The 17,386-nt window shown below is 39.9% G+C and overlaps 3 protein-coding genes and 1 long non-coding RNA gene across 9 annotated transcripts; 3 read left to right on the plus strand and 1 right to left on the minus strand.

Moving 5' to 3' along the window:
* The first annotated feature begins 110 nt into the window (after nt 1-110).
* LOC144194176 (uncharacterized) lies at nt 111-6,994 on the plus strand. Its single transcript, XR_013325849.1, has 4 exons — nt 111-351; nt 924-981; nt 4,127-4,347; nt 6,870-6,994. It is a non-coding gene; the product is annotated as an uncharacterized LOC144194176 (long non-coding RNA).
* LOC144194172 (potassium channel subfamily K member 2-like) lies at nt 1,024-11,002 on the minus strand. Of its 2 annotated transcripts, none has more exons than XM_077713046.1 (9): nt 10,742-11,002; nt 9,087-9,193; nt 8,889-9,001; nt 7,630-7,720; nt 6,852-6,969; nt 6,057-6,217; nt 4,140-4,326; nt 3,918-4,057; nt 1,024-3,249 (listed from the first exon to the last, which is right to left on the minus strand). In XM_077713046.1, coding segments are annotated over exons 1-9 (1,254 nt in total). In that variant the 5' UTR covers nt 10,743-11,002; the 3' UTR covers nt 1,024-2,913. The 2 variants fall into 2 exon arrangements, with proteins under 2 accessions (XP_077569172.1, XP_077569173.1); XM_077713047.1 differs by having other exon boundaries at nt 8,889-9,009.
* On the plus strand, nt 7,102-15,792 carry cgref1 (cell growth regulator with EF-hand domain 1). 5 transcript variants are annotated; one of them, XM_077713049.1, is made up of 9 exons: nt 7,102-7,180; nt 8,899-9,033; nt 13,338-13,607; nt 13,873-13,971; nt 14,409-14,483; nt 14,622-14,686; nt 14,767-14,891; nt 15,076-15,177; nt 15,242-15,792. In XM_077713049.1, exons 4-9 carry the CDS (start codon nt 13,886-13,888, stop codon nt 15,455-15,457), a joined length of 669 nt encoding a protein of 222 aa, XP_077569175.1. In that variant the 5' UTR covers nt 7,102-7,180; nt 8,899-9,033; nt 13,338-13,607; nt 13,873-13,885; the 3' UTR covers nt 15,458-15,792. The 5 variants fall into 5 exon arrangements, with proteins under 5 accessions (XP_077569175.1, XP_077569174.1, XP_077569177.1 ...); XM_077713048.1 differs by lacking the exon at nt 7,102-7,180 and having other exon boundaries at nt 8,738-9,033; XM_077713051.1 differs by lacking the exon at nt 7,102-7,180 and having other exon boundaries at nt 8,738-9,033; nt 15,106-15,177.
* On the plus strand, nt 15,749-16,991 carry drc8 (dynein regulatory complex subunit 8). Its single transcript, XM_077713054.1, has 7 exons — nt 15,749-15,896; nt 15,975-16,044; nt 16,128-16,200; nt 16,284-16,360; nt 16,430-16,472; nt 16,545-16,611; nt 16,679-16,991. The coding sequence occupies exons 1-7, from the start codon at nt 15,872-15,874 to the stop codon at nt 16,795-16,797; spliced, it is 474 nt and encodes a 157-aa protein (XP_077569180.1). The 5' UTR covers nt 15,749-15,871; the 3' UTR covers nt 16,798-16,991.
* Nucleotides 16,992-17,386: the final 395 nt, after the last annotated feature.

The following is a 17,386-nucleotide window of genomic DNA, read 5'->3' on the forward strand; positions in this document are numbered from 1 at the left end:
GATGTAAAAAAAAAAAGCGTTTCTTTAAAAAAAAAGTTCTTTCTTACTGTCAATGAGTAAATTAAGTTAAGTCGCAGGTGTGCCTGCGCGTCATGATGACGCAACTTCCATCTGCTGAAACAGCGTTCGTCTTTTGCTCGTATGAATGACAAAATATCTAGTAGTTTCATGACAAATAACTACATTTATGTCTCGTTAACGAAGCTTTCTCCGTGTTAATTGGAGTTGGAACTTTGACGCTAACGATCCACAAGACGGGGGCGAAAAATCCACAAAAACGACCACGTCGCCAGATTTTGGTCCTTCAATGGAGGTCAAATCAACAAGAGAATCTGGTGAAAGAATGACTTTGTGAGTAGGCAATCGCCACAAATATTCAATTGCATCTTTTACGAAATATATGTATTTATTTGTTTATTTATTGTTCTGCCAAGTTATCCCAATATTTGACGACATTTCTCGATTTTCTGAGGTCTCTTGCATAGCGTGAATACAAATATGGTCGTTAATATTATTAATTCAAATTGACAGGGGAAGGCAAACAATTACACACGCAGCGATTGAGCCATTCTTCCTGACAGACTGGAGCTTTTTATTTCTCCAGGAAAGTTTCAGGAAAATAGCTGACTCAGCATTTAGCCTAGTTAAACTTTTACATCATCTTTGATTTTTGCAGTTTTTGTGCTTGCAAACAAATTGATTTGTGAGGCCAGTGTTGGACGGACACAAAAAAAAACGAATAAATAAATAAACTGAAACAAATAAATAAATAAACTTAATTTGTATAATGCATTGGTGGTTGTGAATATTTCTTTTTTAATTGTTTAAATCTTTTTGTTTTACAGTAAACTGAATTTCTATAATGTTTTTTGTGGTTGTGAATATTTCTTTTTTAATAGTTTAAATCTTTTTGTTTTTTTCAGCGAATGAATCCACTTCAGCAGCATCACCGAGAGCATTTCACCGGACCGTTAAAGATAGGTCAGAGTTTAATTTATTTTATTTTTACACATGTCGCGTACAAACACATATTTGCACTCTAAAAAGACATTCATCTGCTTTTCATCAGGAGTAGAAATACACTACAAACAAAAGATCACATGCAGTGTAGAAAAATACACAAAATTCATTCAATGTTCGTAAAAAGCATTTTGGGCACGTGTGGCAGAAAAATATGGATTTGAAGCATTGGTTTCAATTTTTTGCACTGCAACTGAAGCACGATTGCCATAATCACAAATCAAAAGCAATGCAATGTGTTACTAAGACAATCATATATTCTGATCTGGGTTGGAATTATTGTATAAACTGTATTTTATGAAAACTTTAAAAAAATTCTTTAGCATTCATGCAACTTTAACAATGGAACATGAAGATGTATATTAATTAGCTTTAACTTTTGGTCATGTGCGCAAGTGTGTACATTTTTGCACCATAGCACCATCATAACTCGGCATGTACAAAAGAGTATTATGTGTACAAATGCGCAAGTACATTTTAGAATTTATACATCTTAAATAAAAATCTTGGCTAAATAAAATGTTATTCTAATAAGGTTCCAATTGTTTTCCCATTTTTTTTACATTTTAAGTTCTGCTTTAATACTATTTGGTACAGTGATAAACAAAATTAACATTTATAATATTTTTTGTTAGTAAAATGACTTTGTCGAGTAGCATTGCACAATGAAATTCATGTCAACTGTAAATCAGAGCTTTAATAATAATAATAATAATAATAATAATAATAAAGGGATGGACTACACAGCCGCGACAACAGGATCAGGTTGAAACGTGCTTATGTTGGGGGAAAAAGTGCATTTTTGACTGCAGGAGGATGAGGAGCTGGAGGAGGAGGAGTTAATCTCCTTTTTATTTGCGTGTTTGCACTCACAAATTTGAGCACAAAACCGGGTCAGGACGGGGAAGTCCACATGGGGACAAACCTTAAACTTGTCAACACTTGTTGATATTTGCATTATGATTGGGAGGCCTGTGACCAACCCAAACCCAAACCCAACTGAGAATACAGTCTGAAAAACTAAATGTAAAACAAGAGTTAGATGTTAATCTCAAAACAAAAGTTTTTTCTCTCTCTCTAGATTCTGTTATGGAAGGCGGGAAGAAGTGGCTCAAAAGAGCAATAAAAGCATCATTTTGTGGTTCAACTTGGGAGGCTTGTTGTGCTTGACATTTCCGTCAAATGAATCATTTTAAGGCACTGCGACCCTTAACTTAAACTCCCCCCTTTTGCCTGGTACATGTGGCGCCGTCGTCCCTCTTTCTCCTCACCTGAGAGTTCAGATGAATATTAGTCATAAGTTTGAGAACAGGAACAAAATCCTAAGGATCATTAACGTCGTTGTTCTTTACTGTTGACCGCATTCAAAGCTCCATCTTTACAATTGACGATGGCGGCCTCCATCATTTGTTAGTGACAAACTGATGCCAAACAAATCTATCAAAAATACTCCCCTGTTATTGCAGTGTCCCAAAATATCTGAAGCTCCTCCATGATCATTTGTCTTTACACAAACTATCAACAGCTGTTGTTTTAGACGGAAAGCAGTGGTTCTCAAACTGCGGTACCCGGACCTCTGGTGGCCCGTGGGTTGTCGCTCGGAGGCCCACGAGATTTTTTCTTCTTCTTCTTCTTTAAAAGTACTTTCTATTGATTTTATTGGGGCAACTTTCAGTTCTCTGGCACTTAGGGGTCAACTACTTGAGGTAATCATGTTAAAGTGGCTACAAGATTATAAAGAAGGTCCAGAAGTTTGAGAACTAAAGAATACGTTTGAAGGAAGTGTCCCCAAAAAGCTGCAATTCTGTAGAGCGGATGTCATTATCCACCATTTTAAGGAACTCGGTCATATTTTCCAGCGGGACACGCATGTCTGCAAAGTCTTTTTTTTTTTCATTTAATGTGTTCAAGAGCGGCCATGTCGCCTCGTTCAAGGTCCAAACCGTTCATGAACAATCCGCAGTTTCGCGTCATCTGCGATGTCAAACCTGGTAGCCCCACCTCTTTTTCGCCCTTTTCCCTCTCGCCGTGATTGGCCGGCAAGGCCCTCCGGGGCGGCACGTATTCCTGGGTAGGGCTAAATCCCAGTTCGGAGGACAGTTTACGTTTAATGGAAGCGGCTCGCTGGAATTTATCGTAGATTTCCACGCTGACTCGTCGGCGGGTTTCCTTTAATTCTGCCGAAACGCTGGCCGTCCACTCGGCCGCGTGGGCCCGAATCTCCCCCACCTGTGGATAGGGGATTCGTTAGCTCGAGTCAGAGATTTAAAACGTAGCGTATTGTGTTTTGGAAATTACATTTTTTTCACCTGGAAGATTTTCCTTGGATTATAATGGAAGAACATACAGTAATCCCTCAAATTTTGCGGATAATTTAGACCAGACGTGGCCGCGATAATCGGAAAACCACAAATTAGGATCACTCCTATTTTTAGTACATTAATTTTTAATGACTAAATACTTGCTTGGAAAAAGCTTAGGCTGTTTTAAAGGACTTGGTGCAGCACAAATACAACCGCTAATAAAAACCGTTTATTTATGCTGGTGCTCTCTGGAGAAACTCACAATAATAACCTACAAGTATCTTTAGGTTGCGTAAAGTCTATTGGATCACAGAACAGTTGCATCATTGAAACCAAGTTAAGAGGCTGATAAATGTCTAGCGTGCTCACATGGCGCCGAACTTGGACATGACCAAGACATCCTTTGCTTTGCTGCATATTTTATTACATAACATTGTCAATTGCAGGTTTCAAACTCAGAGCCCGCCCACAAATGCATTTTCCTTGGCCAGCTGAAGTCAAAAAATTCAAATTTCTTTGTTTCGTATCTAAGATAGCCAATAAAATAAAAATACATCTTGTATTTAGGTAAAGGTAATAATAACTGGAACAAACCTCTTCTTTGGTCCTCCTGGAGATGACTCTTAACCAATCTCCAATCATGCTGAGAATGGCTGCAAAATAGGCCAGTCCCACCAGAATCCAAAACCACACGACTGGTTTGTAGTAATCCAAGTACTCGATTTCGGCGCCTCCTGAAAGTACAGGTCAAGCAATCTTATTGACACGCCTTTTAATCCCCGCAAATATTATTCCCACTCCAGGAAATGGTCTCACCGGCCACAAAGTCCCCAAAGCCGATGGTGGTTAAAGTGATGACCACAAAGTAGAGCGACTCCAGAGCCGACCAGCCCTCGATGTGTTGAAAGATGGCCGCCGGGAGCGCCACGAATAGCAGGCAGCCGAAAAGCACGAAGAGCAACGTGGAAATGACCCGGATCTTGGTCTGGCTGATGTCCCGGTGCTGATCGGGAACAAACGGGAGGTCAGTTTGCGTTGTTGACGTTCTTCATACATTCTATCAGCAGGACTATTTAGCAGGGGTGTCGGACTCAGGTTAGTTCGCGGGCCGCTTTAACGTCAATTCGATTTCATGTGGGCCAGACCATTTTAGATATAATATTTAGATTTTTTTTAAATTTTATAAATGGATTAAAAGAACTGGATTAAAAGCCCTGAATATTCAGATTTTTTATAGCTGTAACACAATGTTTAGTTTAGCTTTTTTAAATATATTTTTAGATTTTACAAAATGATTTTTGAACTAAAAACACAGAAAAATGGATTTAAAAAATTACAATTATTGATTTAAAAGGGGAAAAATCTGGAAATTTAGTATACATCTATATCTATCATTTTAATTTGATCCTAAAACAGAAAGTCGCCACTGAAGATTTACTTTCCCGGGCCACACAAAATAATGCAGCGGGCCAGATTTGGCCCCCGGAACATCACTTTGACATCCTTGATTTAGGTTATCCACACCGTTGCGCCGCCTCAGAAATAATTGACTAATTATGGTGATTAAGACCATGAATAAAAAATCAAACACGTGTATATCAAGTATGAATATCAAGGCAAAATTCGATTTTGAGTTATTTTTAGAGTTAAGGGTTAATATAGTTGCTCTAGCATAGTTCTGACACAGTCGTCTTATTACATCATCTGATTAAGTGACTCGTGTGTCTAAAACGAAACAAAATCAAGCTGAAAATACAGACAAAAGCCACAACGTGACCTCCCAAAGACCCCCCGGGAGCACTTGCGCCTCCGAGTTGGCGTCCCCGGCGATCTGGTCTTAAAGCCATTACGCTTTGAGGTGGCATAATAACTTAATAGTAACTTTTGTCCCCGTTGACAGCCATTGTCATCACCGTGCGCTCCCCCGGGAGCCCTCTAACATAGCCAACAAAACTGAAAGCCCTTTAAGTGATTGATTGGGAGCTATTTTGTGGACTCATCCAAAGTGAAGCTTCGGGATTGCGCAACTTGTCTCAACAATGTCACACGTGAAATTTGAGGCCCGAGGGTCCCCCCCCCCCTTCCAGGTGGTCCGCCCTTTGTTTTCTTGATAATACAAAATGTTAATGCCTTCTTAGTTCTTAGTGCATGATCGTAAATGGCATAAATCCGAGTATATTTTATGTGCACTTCTTTCATTTCATTTAAAAATATATTATTTAAAATAAATATTTGTGGAATATCACAATATTAAATCTATTACTCTTTTAGTTTTGAATTTTACAAATAATTAAACATTGTAAATGTTCTTTTTAAGTGATTAAATTTGAAAAAAATGTAATAGAATAAAAACCAAATATGATACATATTTTAAAAAATTATAATACCTTAAAAATACACCTATTTGTGGTTTTTGAAAATGGAAATGGATTAAAACGTTAAAATTAGAAGAAAAAAAACAATCAAAATGTAAAAATGAAGGAAATGTCATTTTGCCCTATGTTTTTTTTTAGGATTTTTTTTCAATTAATTTGGGTATCCCTAGTTAGCAGACAGCATAGTCTCTGAAGGAAAACTTGTACCCTGTGACACGCTCGGCTTCAATTGGTCACCTCGTAATTAGGAGCTCACGTGACAGGATTTCTGTTCAAATGGCTTTTGCGTAAATGAATAAACACGCCTCATTTAGACCCGCTTGCTTGCTTGCTTGCTTGCACATTCATCTCCACTCACCACAAACATCTTCTCCACTCTGGCGATAATCTTGCCAAAGATGGTGCCCAGCTGGTCACCCACGCCCGCCAGCAGGATGCCAAACAAAGGGATGCCCAGCAGTGCGTAAACGATGCAAAAGATTCTCCCACCTTCCGTGTGAGGGGAAATGTTGCCAAAGCCTGCCAGAAAAGGGCCCTCAATTAAAAGTGGATGGCACATACGGCGGGATACCCATGTTTAACCCGTCGTAGGGCACGCTTTGAACTCGTGTGCCACTGCTACTAACGTCCAATCCGTTGGGACTAGAAGGGCTGGCAGTGATTAGATGTTTACAATGGCACTGAAACGTGAGCATTCGCAGCCGATTCTCTCAGTTTAAGTCAAGTGGATGATGTCTTTTGTGGAAAAAAACACATCCGCTCCATCTAGTTGATGTATAACACAACTCCATTGTACTGCTAATCTATTAATTGTATTGCGATTGGCTGCTGAAAGGCAGTTCGGAGAGAATAGCGAGGGATGACAAAGCATCAAGGAAGGGAGTAAAAGAATGCCGTATATACGCACACACGTGCACAAGAGTAAGCGTCTTGAGAGCAACAGCGTGCACTAGTTGGATTACTTGCAGGAAGCAGATGTCAAATCGATGGCAAAAGAAGCGTCCTCAACGTCTCGTGTTTTGTTACGTAAGCTCTTATTGGGCGAACGCTTACACGGCAACGGTTCAATACGTGAAATCTCATGCATAACTTGTAATACACGTGAAACAGCAAAGGTTAATTGTCTTTTTGTACGTGTCCGCATGGCCCTTACCGATGGTTGTGATGACAGTGCCGGCGAAGAAGAAGGCCGAGCTCAGGTCCCAAAGGCTGCTGGGATTGGCCAGTGTTCCCGCCGGGTTGACTCCCGAACGGATGGCCAACACCACTTGCTGGAGCGAGAAAGATAAGCGGTGAGACCGACCGGCCGGGCACTCCTTGCCATTTTCTTTGACAATATAAGCATGTCAGGTGTCTCTTAAAATTCACTGGTTTTTAATGTTTGTTCTGTTTTGTTCTACAGTTTAAAGTTCTAACTGCAAAACTGATTGGAATTCCAAAATGGAGGCCAAACAGCGGCAAAACGGCTTGTCCTCAGCACTTGTAAGTACCTATACATGGAAACACCTTGCATCATTTATACTCTATACCGTATTTTCCGGACTAGAAGTTGTACTTTAATTCATAGTTTTGCTGGGCCTGCGTCTTCTTATACGTCGATTTTACATTAACAGGTGCCTATTCATCCTGTTGTTCTCCATTTTACTATTTTTATTTTACAGTATGTTTGACCTTGGTTCGTGATTTAAAAAAAAAAAACTAATATATTTTTTTGCATTTATATAGATTTTTTTTTATTTAAGGGAATGATCTCTCAGCCAATCAATGTTTATCGAGATCGATCTATCGCTACAGTCCTAATTTAAACACAGTAAATGGCCGGTCTAAGATAGTCCATATTAAGATCACGTAAGGTGCTGTCCAAGGTGCTGAAAATGCTGCCGTGATATTGAGAGGTGGTGTATATTTATGCAACCAAGCGGCCGTCTTACCTTAACCAGATCCTCCAACTGGCTGTGGTTGACGCAGGCGTGATTGGCCATAAAGTCCAGCTTCTGAGTCACGATGGCCAAGCGCTGAGCACTGACGGAAAATGACGGCCACACATTTTGTCACGACTCTTCCCCTGAACTCATTTCCATAGATGCAATTAGAAGTGTTGGCTTTTGGTTAGCAAATCCAATTATCTCAGCATTTCTTTTGTTTGCTAAAGAGACGTGTGCTTCATATATCTAACAACTTTTTACAGTTGATTGTAATTGGGGGGAAAAAGGCTAAAATATAGTTGTTTTACAGTCTGTGGTTAATTTTTCTGTAGATGATTGTAATGCTATACAAGGTGTACTTTTTGCGGCTATTTTTTTTACCATTATTTTTTGAGTTTACACCAAAGTGATTACATTTTCTAGCAACAGAGGTCAGTTAACAGGTTTTAAAAGTTGACCTTTAACCTCTCTAGAGTAAGTGACTACTGCTGGTCATATATATCTATATATCAGTAAAACTTCATGTTTTTATGTATATATAATTTACATTATTCATCATTGTTGTGTTTTATATAAAGTTTCAAACAAGAAATTATTATGATCTAAATAAATGTTAGATCACAAAATTTAAAATTAAATAAATACAGGAATACTTTGTAGTTACCGCCCCCAAGTAACAGTTTTCATTGAATTTAACTAATTGCATACAACTGATGGTGATAGATGTCCTATTCATTTTTACTGGGAAGACACACGTTTCAACGTCATTGACATCCGGTGCCTTCAAAGCAGTGAAATGACAGCCATGTCAGGATAAATACATTTAAAAAAAAAATAATAATAATTCCTGAATGGAAGTATTATACAGTTGCTAAGAGCAAAAAGTCATGAGAGTAGTTGCTCCCTGAACTTTCAGTTCATGTGATTTGTAACTGAAGCGCAGCACAAAATTCAGGAGAATGCATTGAAAAGAAAGTCATAAAGTAGCAGAGCGTGATAAAAGAATTTACTGGTGTGAAATGGTACAGCGGCGTTCAAGCAATAAGCACTCGTCAGCACAGATCAGCCCTCAAAAGCTCTTCCAGAAAGAGTCGAGCGGAAAGGACCAGCTAAATTGGATTCGAGGCCACCAGCTTTACAGCACAATTCCAAATACTTTGTTCCAAAAAAAAAATTCTCCCTCCAAGCCAAAAAGTGCTGCTTCTAGTTTGTCCATGCTGTGACATCACATTGTGTTTGTATGTTTATGTTTGTGTTTCCTTTACCTCTCATGAGGTTGTTCCAGAGACCTGAAGACGACCGCTCCCACCACCAAGTAGAGGACCACCAGTAGAAAGATGGCGGTCACCGTCTTCCTTTTCATCACGGTGGCCACCACCTGCAATACTTCAAGCGGTCAGCGGGAGGAAGGTGAGGCCCGATGGCTAAGCGCTAAGATGACTATTTTGACGGTGGCGTGTCACCTCGCTCTCCTCTCGCCGAGTCAGCGTGATAGACTTTGTGGAGAAGGAGAGGCGTGGCTTACTGTTGTGAGTGGCCGTTTTAGGGTCCAGTAAGTCTGGAGCTGCCACTGTCACCAGGGAGTGAGGGAGGGAAAAACGGGTCAAAAAACACACAAAAAGAAAAAATAAGATTGCTTGCAATTGTGTTTTGACACCCCGTCTCACCTCCCCTCCCTTGTAGTTGTTAATTTTAGAAGTCTTTATAAATAAATCAAAGACAGCGAGCGGCCTTTTAAGTAAACAACCGAACAGAGTACGTGCACAAGAAAGACAACATTCTTTTAAAAGAGATGAATGTCACAATAGATAGCTTGCCATATACCTTAAACAACTTTTGAATACAGTTGCATAGAAGTCTTCATTAAAATGGAATGTTTTAGTCTACAGCAGTGGTCCCCAACCCCTACCTACTGCCGCTCCATCAGAGTATAAAATATTAAATATTAACGTTTTTTTACAGTTTTTTTGTCATAACATGAATTTCACTCTCTCTACCTGTATTATATATGGCGTACTGTATACAGGGGGGTATTTTTTTTTTTATTTAAAAAAAAAATATATATATATTTTTTTGGAATCAAATTCAAATTAAGCATTTTTGAAGGGGAATCCCTACTTTGCGAAAATTCACTTATCGCGGGTGGTCCCGGTCCCCATTAACCGCGATAACCGAGGGAACACTGTGTTAACGTTTTCAATCTCTCCCTCCTACTTGAAATGAGGGATGTTGTTATAATAATAATAGTGATAATAACAAATAATTGCTTTTATACTTGAGACTTGGTTGTTTTTTTCCATTGTGGGTGTCGTTGGTGCACCGAGGAAGGACCCCAGCCCCAAATTGCCCGTCCGCGAGAAAAAGGTTGGGGACCGACCGCTGCTGTAAAGTAGGGAATATAATTGTTATGGTGGCTCTTAACCCGAGGGGGGCTTATTTCACTTGTTGGCTGCAATTAACGGGGCTAAAAGTCCAATATGTTTTGACAGGGAGGCTTAACAGTGACATTTTTCTCGCATCAAACATGAACATTGACAGCCATTAAGAAGTAGTCTGAAATTTAGGGGAGGAATTCAACTCTACTCTTGTCCGTTTTGGATTAATTATGATTTTATTCATTTACATTATCATACACTCAAATACTGTTAAAAATACAGTAATGGTTTTGTATTTTTAACAAAAAAAAAAGGAGAAATATATATAATAAGAATTGAGTCCTACGGCGTCCACAAATGCGAGCAGCAAATTTTGGGTCATGTTGGCCACAATATTAACATTTGTTCTACTAACCGCTTGCTAAAAGGTTAAAAGAAGAAAATAATTGATTTGAAGGTTGATCAATTCACCATCAGATGAGAATGACATTGCACCAGCTTTTCTTTTGAACTTTCCAGCACGAGTGGAAATAATATTACGCTGGTTCATTCTGTGCGTCGTATACAACAAACGCCTATCTTGCATGATCCATTTGCAATAATAATCATCCAAACACCATTGGATACAATTCACAATCTCCTCACCCACTTTATCTTTACCCCAAAGGCACATTTCAGCTATACTAAACACCCTCCCAAAAATCCAAGTTAGATGCAAAAAGAAGTTCCAAAGTGCTACTCACTTGTGGGTAAAGCCCAGCCAAAGCCCTCGGCGCTCCTCTTCTCCTCCTCATCCGAGGCCCTCGCTGCTTCCGAGTAAATCTTTCCTCCCCTGGTCTCCCGCCGATGTCGAGGCTCTCCTTTTCTTTTTTCTTTTTTTTTTTTTGTCTGTTCTCCCGACTCCCGGTCTCGGTGCTCGCTCCTCCGCCAGCGGGAGCGGGGCGCCGGTGGGAGCTCCACGTGTGCCGAGCAACGGTGCTCCTGTTTTGCTCCCCGGGGTGCACGCTGCTCCTCTGCGCTCTCCGAGCCAAGGAGGGATGGGATAAAGCGGAGGGAGGAGCGGGAGGAGGAGAAAGATGGTTGGAGAAGTACACACCCACACTTGTGTGGGACCACATAGAGTATAGGTGTGCACACAATTGGTATTTTACGATAGGAAAATTATATTTCCTTCTTTTGCATCATTTTCTGATGTTCTGGACACCATTTCTTGTCCAAATATATCAAGATGAGCTTTCTGAGATCATTCCTATGTTTCCTATGAATAGTTTTTTCTGGGGAAAATGAAAACTTTTTGCTATTTTAAAGCCTAAAGCTCGTCTTTTGTTTACATTCCAACACTCCTGCCTCCTAGTTCCGGGATCGAGATGGGTCCTTCTTATTTGAAGTTTGGGTGAGATAGGCTCCAGCACCCCCCGTGACCCTTGCGAGAAAAAGAATGAATACCTGCTAGATGACCTGCACAGTGATCAGATTACATATATGAAGAATGCTGCTTCAAATACAACCATAACTTTACTTTTATTTTGAAAGTTAGTAAACAAACCCAAACCTCTTATTTCCCCATAAATAATTATAATAGATAAATGCAACAAATCTAACCCTAACTTTTTTGATCATGTAAAATCGGTGAAACTTGATCCATTTAAATAACAGCATTATTGATGCAAAATAATCCTTTTCATTCATAATATACTCGGCCTCAAACAATTTGATTTGATTTAATGATGCATATACTATTCTGATCGTGTCCACTAAAATTCATTTTGAATCCATCTTGACCCTCTTGCTGATGAAGAAAAATTATAAACCATTGGAAATCTTCCTACTGGCTCCCGTAAACACACAACCATTAATTACACGCCCATTGATAGAGCCCAAAATAGAGCCGCGTGGGTCAATGCGCAGATTTCAGCGTGAAACTCACTGTGACACGCACACACATGTTCAATGTAAATGTGCTGTGACTCCACAAGGTGAGCACTTGCTACTTTTTCAACTTTTAGAATTTGGAAACAATTCCACTTGTTGAAAGTCAACGTGCATTCTTTATAATGACCAGCAGAGGGACAATCCAAGGAGCTAACGCAAATCTTGACAATGCAAAACAAACCCTGAATTTTTATTCCAAAAGACAAAAGTCACTGCTAAGCTCATAATAAAAATTCCATCCAACATCTACGGCTTTAAAAAGAAAGTTCCACGAACAAAGCTTTGATGTGGGGGGAGGGGGGGGGGCACACGGGTTGTCAAGGGAGGCCCCGCTTTGCGTATCGCTGTTAATGTAAGCATTATATGTACGATCGTGTGTTGACGTTATAAAGCGGCTCCGCTCCTAAAAATAGCTGTCACGGCTTCAAATGTTGGGGCCCACAAAATAGTGCAAGTTAATCCTTGTTATGTAATTCCGTGGAGGTGGGGGGGCTTCCCAATGGGACCTACGCTCGTGTGTGTGTGTGTGTGTGTGTGTGAGTGTACACGCCAATGCACTTGCGCTATGCTGAAAACAAACAGTGTGGCGTAGTTGCGTGACATTGCTGCCGGGAACAAAATTGTACGTGAAGGTAACATCTGTTAAAACATAGAGCTAGCTTAATAACAACGTTGTGCGCAAGGGTCAGCGACCTTTGGCAAAATGGCCTCTACTTCTTTGCTGCCCATTCTCTGCCTAAATGTTTTTGTTTTGGCTACCGCATTGCAGTTTTTGATAGTTCTCCCATTTTTTCTAGGTTTTTAGCGGGGTTTTTTTGGACACTTTGCTGATTTTGCGTTTTTTGAATTTTGCAGATTACAGCGAATGTCGAGGGACTACTGTGGAATTTTTTGCAGTATTCCCCCATTTTTCACGTTTTTTCGCGTTTTTGCTTTTTTTTATTTTGCAGGTCACAGCAAATGTCGGGGGACTACAGTAGAAATTTTGTTCAGTATTCCACCATTTTTCACGTTTTTTTTTGCATTTTTTGCGTTTTTTTTCTTCTAATTTTGCGGGTCACAGCGAAAGTCAGGGGACTACTGTGGAATATTTTTGTGGTATTCCTCGTTTTCACATTTTTTTGGTGTTTTTTGAGACTTTTGCGTTTTTTCAAATTTTGCGAGTCACAGCGACAGTCAGGGGACTACTGCGCAAATATTTTCCCAGTATTCCCCTATTTTCACGTTTTTGCAGGGTTTTTTTTCGAATTTGCCTTTTTTTTAATTTGCATTGTTAAAATTATTTTTAATTTTTTACCATTCAACAATTTTTGTTTGGTAAACTTGTATTTTTCCATTAATGTATTCATTTGATTTACAATTATCGATCCATTCTTTTTACAGCACATTTCAAAATTCTACTTGCAGGCAACAACACTAAGGGTTAAGTGATTTTGGGCGGAACCGTCAAATCCAGGCAGCGCGACTTTGCTGCAGACGTGGCCGCTCGATGTTCCACGTGGACCCAACGGTACCGACCACACTCTCACTTGGCGCGCGCACGGCGCAGTGCAGAGCTCGCCACGCAGCGCGTTCACGTCCCAGCAGCAGTAGCTGACTGACTGCTACCGGCAGCACTTGAACGCAACAGCGCCGTACCGTTACCTCCTCATGTCCTCATTTCAACTGGCACGGCAGGTATGCATGCATCTTTCCAAGTATAAATTGTGTCGGGAGTGTCATTTTATCCTGATGTTATAGTGCTAACTATTTGATCTTTGGCGTTTTTTCCCCTGTCACCAGTGGTCAGATCATTAGGGATGTCTGTAGTGTTTTGTTTGTTTTTTTTATCCAAGATGTGGTTCACTCCATCAAGGCTGTGCGAGGCTATATCTACCAGCTCACGCGGAAGTTGGGTGTGTTAAACAGGATAGCTAACATTGTATGTTTTGTCATTGTTTAGTCTCGGTGTGATCATGGGTGCCTGTCTGAGAAGTCTGCTCCCCTCAGCTCTTCTCCTTCTGGTCCTGCAAGTTCATCCTTCCCAGGGTGCACCTCAAAGGTAAAACGCAACCAGTAGCAGCATTAGGCTTTTTTGAGAGTCGTCTAAGGCTTTTTTCGTTAAAAAAAAAAAAAAAAAATGAAATGAAAATCAGACATAGGCATTGTCGTTTCCATTTACTTGACAAAAAGCCTAATAGTCATCATACCCAGCAATGCGTATGACGAAATTGGATAAAAAGATAATGCATAGAAAGGTTTTTTGGTTAAACATAACCTTGTATTTTTGTAATGGGTCTTTTGTTGTTAAAATAAAGACAATGTATAGTAAGGCTTTTTTAAAGACCCTGTATCGTAAGGCTTTGCTCATAAAAAAAGACCATGTTTAGGAAGCCTTTTTCTTAAAAAAAAAAAAACATGTATCGTAAGGCTGTATCTAGTATAATCATTTGTGTAAAATGTATACTGATCTACTTGATTTATTTTATTTTTTAACAGAGAGGATCCCGAAAAAGCTCCGTCTGATTCATCTGTGCTTACCAACCCTTTTGGCTCTCGAGAGGAAGAACAAAGGTGACTAGTGAGATTACATGGGCACGAATGCTATTTGCTTAAAAAAAAGTAAGAATCATCAATGAGTATATTCAGTCTTGTCGGTAAATTTTTTTATCCCCCCAAAGCCTAGTCAAATTAACAATTTTTGCATTCCAGGTTGCTGCAGCGTTATATTGAATTAATAAGACCTGATGATGTAAAAATCAATTCGCGGGATGAAGGTAAACAAATGTGACAATTTTGTTCAGAGAAAAAATGATTCTCAATTTCAATTAAATGTTTTTTTTTTACCTTTGGTTAGAGGTCTTCTACTTGTTTGGTCTCTACGACTTTGATCGCAGCGGTCACTTGGACGGCTTGGAGATGATGAAGTTATTGTCCGACTATAATTCCCAGAATGCCCCCGAGGAAAAGGCCAATGACTCGGTGAGGAGATAAAGTTGTTTACTACTATAGTTTTTGAGGGTGACAATGGAAAATTTTGGCCAAATATACACATGTACTGCATGTTAAAGATACCTCAAGAACACATCAAGTCGCAAGATATGTTTACAATTTGTAACAGAACAGCTCAGAAAGAGAGATTTGCATCAAACAATTTTGTGTTCAGCTGGTGTCCTTGGTGGATTTCCTCCTGCAGAGTCAGGATGTTGACCACGACGGTCTGTTGGCCCCTTCGGAGCTTCTTTCACCTTCAAAAACTCCATCCGAGGTACATTTCTCTCATGAAAGTTAGCCTTTGGGGTAATATTGCTTGTTTTTTCTCCTCCACTCAGGACAACGACATCAAGATTCTTGTCGAGGATCAAATGGTGACGTTGGAGAAGAGGATGCCGGACCTGGAAATAGCAGAAGAGGAGACCAAAGCTGAACATGTTGAAGAAATACCACAAGAGGCGAGGGAAGCACATGAAGAATCTGTGCAGCGTGTCGACGAATACAACGAACAACAAATCCCAGAACGCTTTGCAGCGGAGCAAAGGCTCCGGTAGGAAGACCCCATGGAAATCTAAACTTTCCCGAGTGTTATCTTACGATCAACCATGAGAGGAAATATTGTCGCAACAGACTTTGTTGGATGGCAAAGTCTCTTTTTAAATAACAAGTTTTGATTGGAAAATAGAAAAAGTAAGACTGGCCCAAAAAGAATTCCAACCGTTTTCACACACGGCAAATTGAAAACTGTCCACACTTCAATTCATTCAGTAGCCAATATTTAATTTGTATTTAAATATTGTATAGAAAGCATTCCACACGGGAAGGGAGAGGGCTTTAACGGTCACTACTGTTATCCCTTTCAAAATAAAAGCCACCATGATTACTTTCATTGTGAATTCACCAAGGATCTTTTTGTGAGGGAAACACGTGGAACACGACGGTTGCTAGGCAACCATTTCACAACAAACATGGCGGACAGCGCACATGCAGCAGGTAGGCTTGCTTCAGTCATTTCTTTCTAAGTGTCTTACAAATGACTTCTTTTTTTAATCCATTCTTTTTCCCTTTCAGAGCTTGAGAAAAAGATTCGAGCAGCCTTCGAAGCATTTGATTACCAAGCCAACGGTACGGTGGACGTTCGGTGAGTTGTTTCTAGATTTCAAACACAATCATTAGAAGGATGAAACAAATGTTAAGTTATTGTTGCGATTGGATTTTTAACAGTGAAATTGGTACCATCATTTATTCTCTGGGTCGCTTTCCAACTCAGGCGGATCTTCACAACTTCATAGCGGAGGTCAGACGTTGCGGCTTGCGAGATGGAAACTCAGGCCTGAAAAAAAGTAATCTGCTACAATTTGCTTGTTCTTCTTCAACCAGGTGGAGGAAGACCAAACAGGATACATCCATCTGGACCGCTTCCTCCCGGCCATGACTGGAATTTTAGTGGAACACAAGTAGGATGATTTGAGTCGTCGTAGCGAGGACGTTATTGACCGTAAATTATTTGCACGCCTGCGTTGAAGGTTTCCTCCCATCTCGGAGGATGTTCTGCTTCAAGCGTTTGAGGTGAGAAGCGCCGGTTGCCATTTACGATTGTAAATTCCAATTCAAAGTGTTTTTTCTCGATTCTGTGTCGAGGTTCTCGATGAGGAAAAGAAGGGCTACTTAGACCCGGATGATCTGTCGCAGTACTTGATGGAAGAAGGTAATGGGGATGGAGATTTAGCACAAGGTTGGGTTCAATTTGACATTCTCAATGGGGTTTGGATCAGGTGAGGTCTTCACCCAGGAAGAGATGGATGAAATGTTGACGGCCCTTACGGACCACGAGACTAACCTTATTTACAGCAAAGACTTACTCAACCATCTCATCATGGACCCTGAAGTGTAGACTAGTGCAAAAACAAAAAACTAAAGATTGTTTTCAGCATTTAATCACAGTTTAAGTTGCATGGAAGAGTGAAAGAATGTAAATTACAAATGGCAAAAAAAAAAACAATGAGTTTTGCTTGTAAGCAGTTCTACCAGTATGAATTCATGCCGATTTCTGCCCTTAAAAATACATTAAAACTGAAGTTAAGTGTTCTTGGAGATCTTCTATGCTAAATTTGGTCCTTACACACAAACATGGAATACAATTAGACACATTTAATATAAATCCAGCATTTGATAGTGGTCTCGAACTATATGTGTGTGTGTGGTTTTAGATAATCAAAATGTTTGACCCCATTTCATAGGCCAATCATTTTGACAATTTGCATTGGAATGACTTCAATGTTCACAGCTTGCGTAAAAAAGTTTTCAATTCTTTGTGTGTAACGTTTGCCATTTTCTTCTTTTCAGGTTAAGAAATGCTGTTCCCTTCAAGCGAAAAGGCATTTGGCATGTTAGAGTATGTTCTGGAATGTGGCTTTCCACACTTAACACTCTTCCAAAGGCCTCACGAAACTGCTCTTATTTTACAAGGGAATAAGCTCAAG

Source organism: Stigmatopora nigra, chromosome 3, assembly GCF_051989575.1.
Source record: "Stigmatopora nigra isolate UIUO_SnigA chromosome 3, RoL_Snig_1.1, whole genome shotgun sequence".
In the NCBI taxonomy this organism is placed as follows: Eukaryota; Metazoa; Chordata; class Actinopteri; order Syngnathiformes; family Syngnathidae; genus Stigmatopora; species Stigmatopora nigra.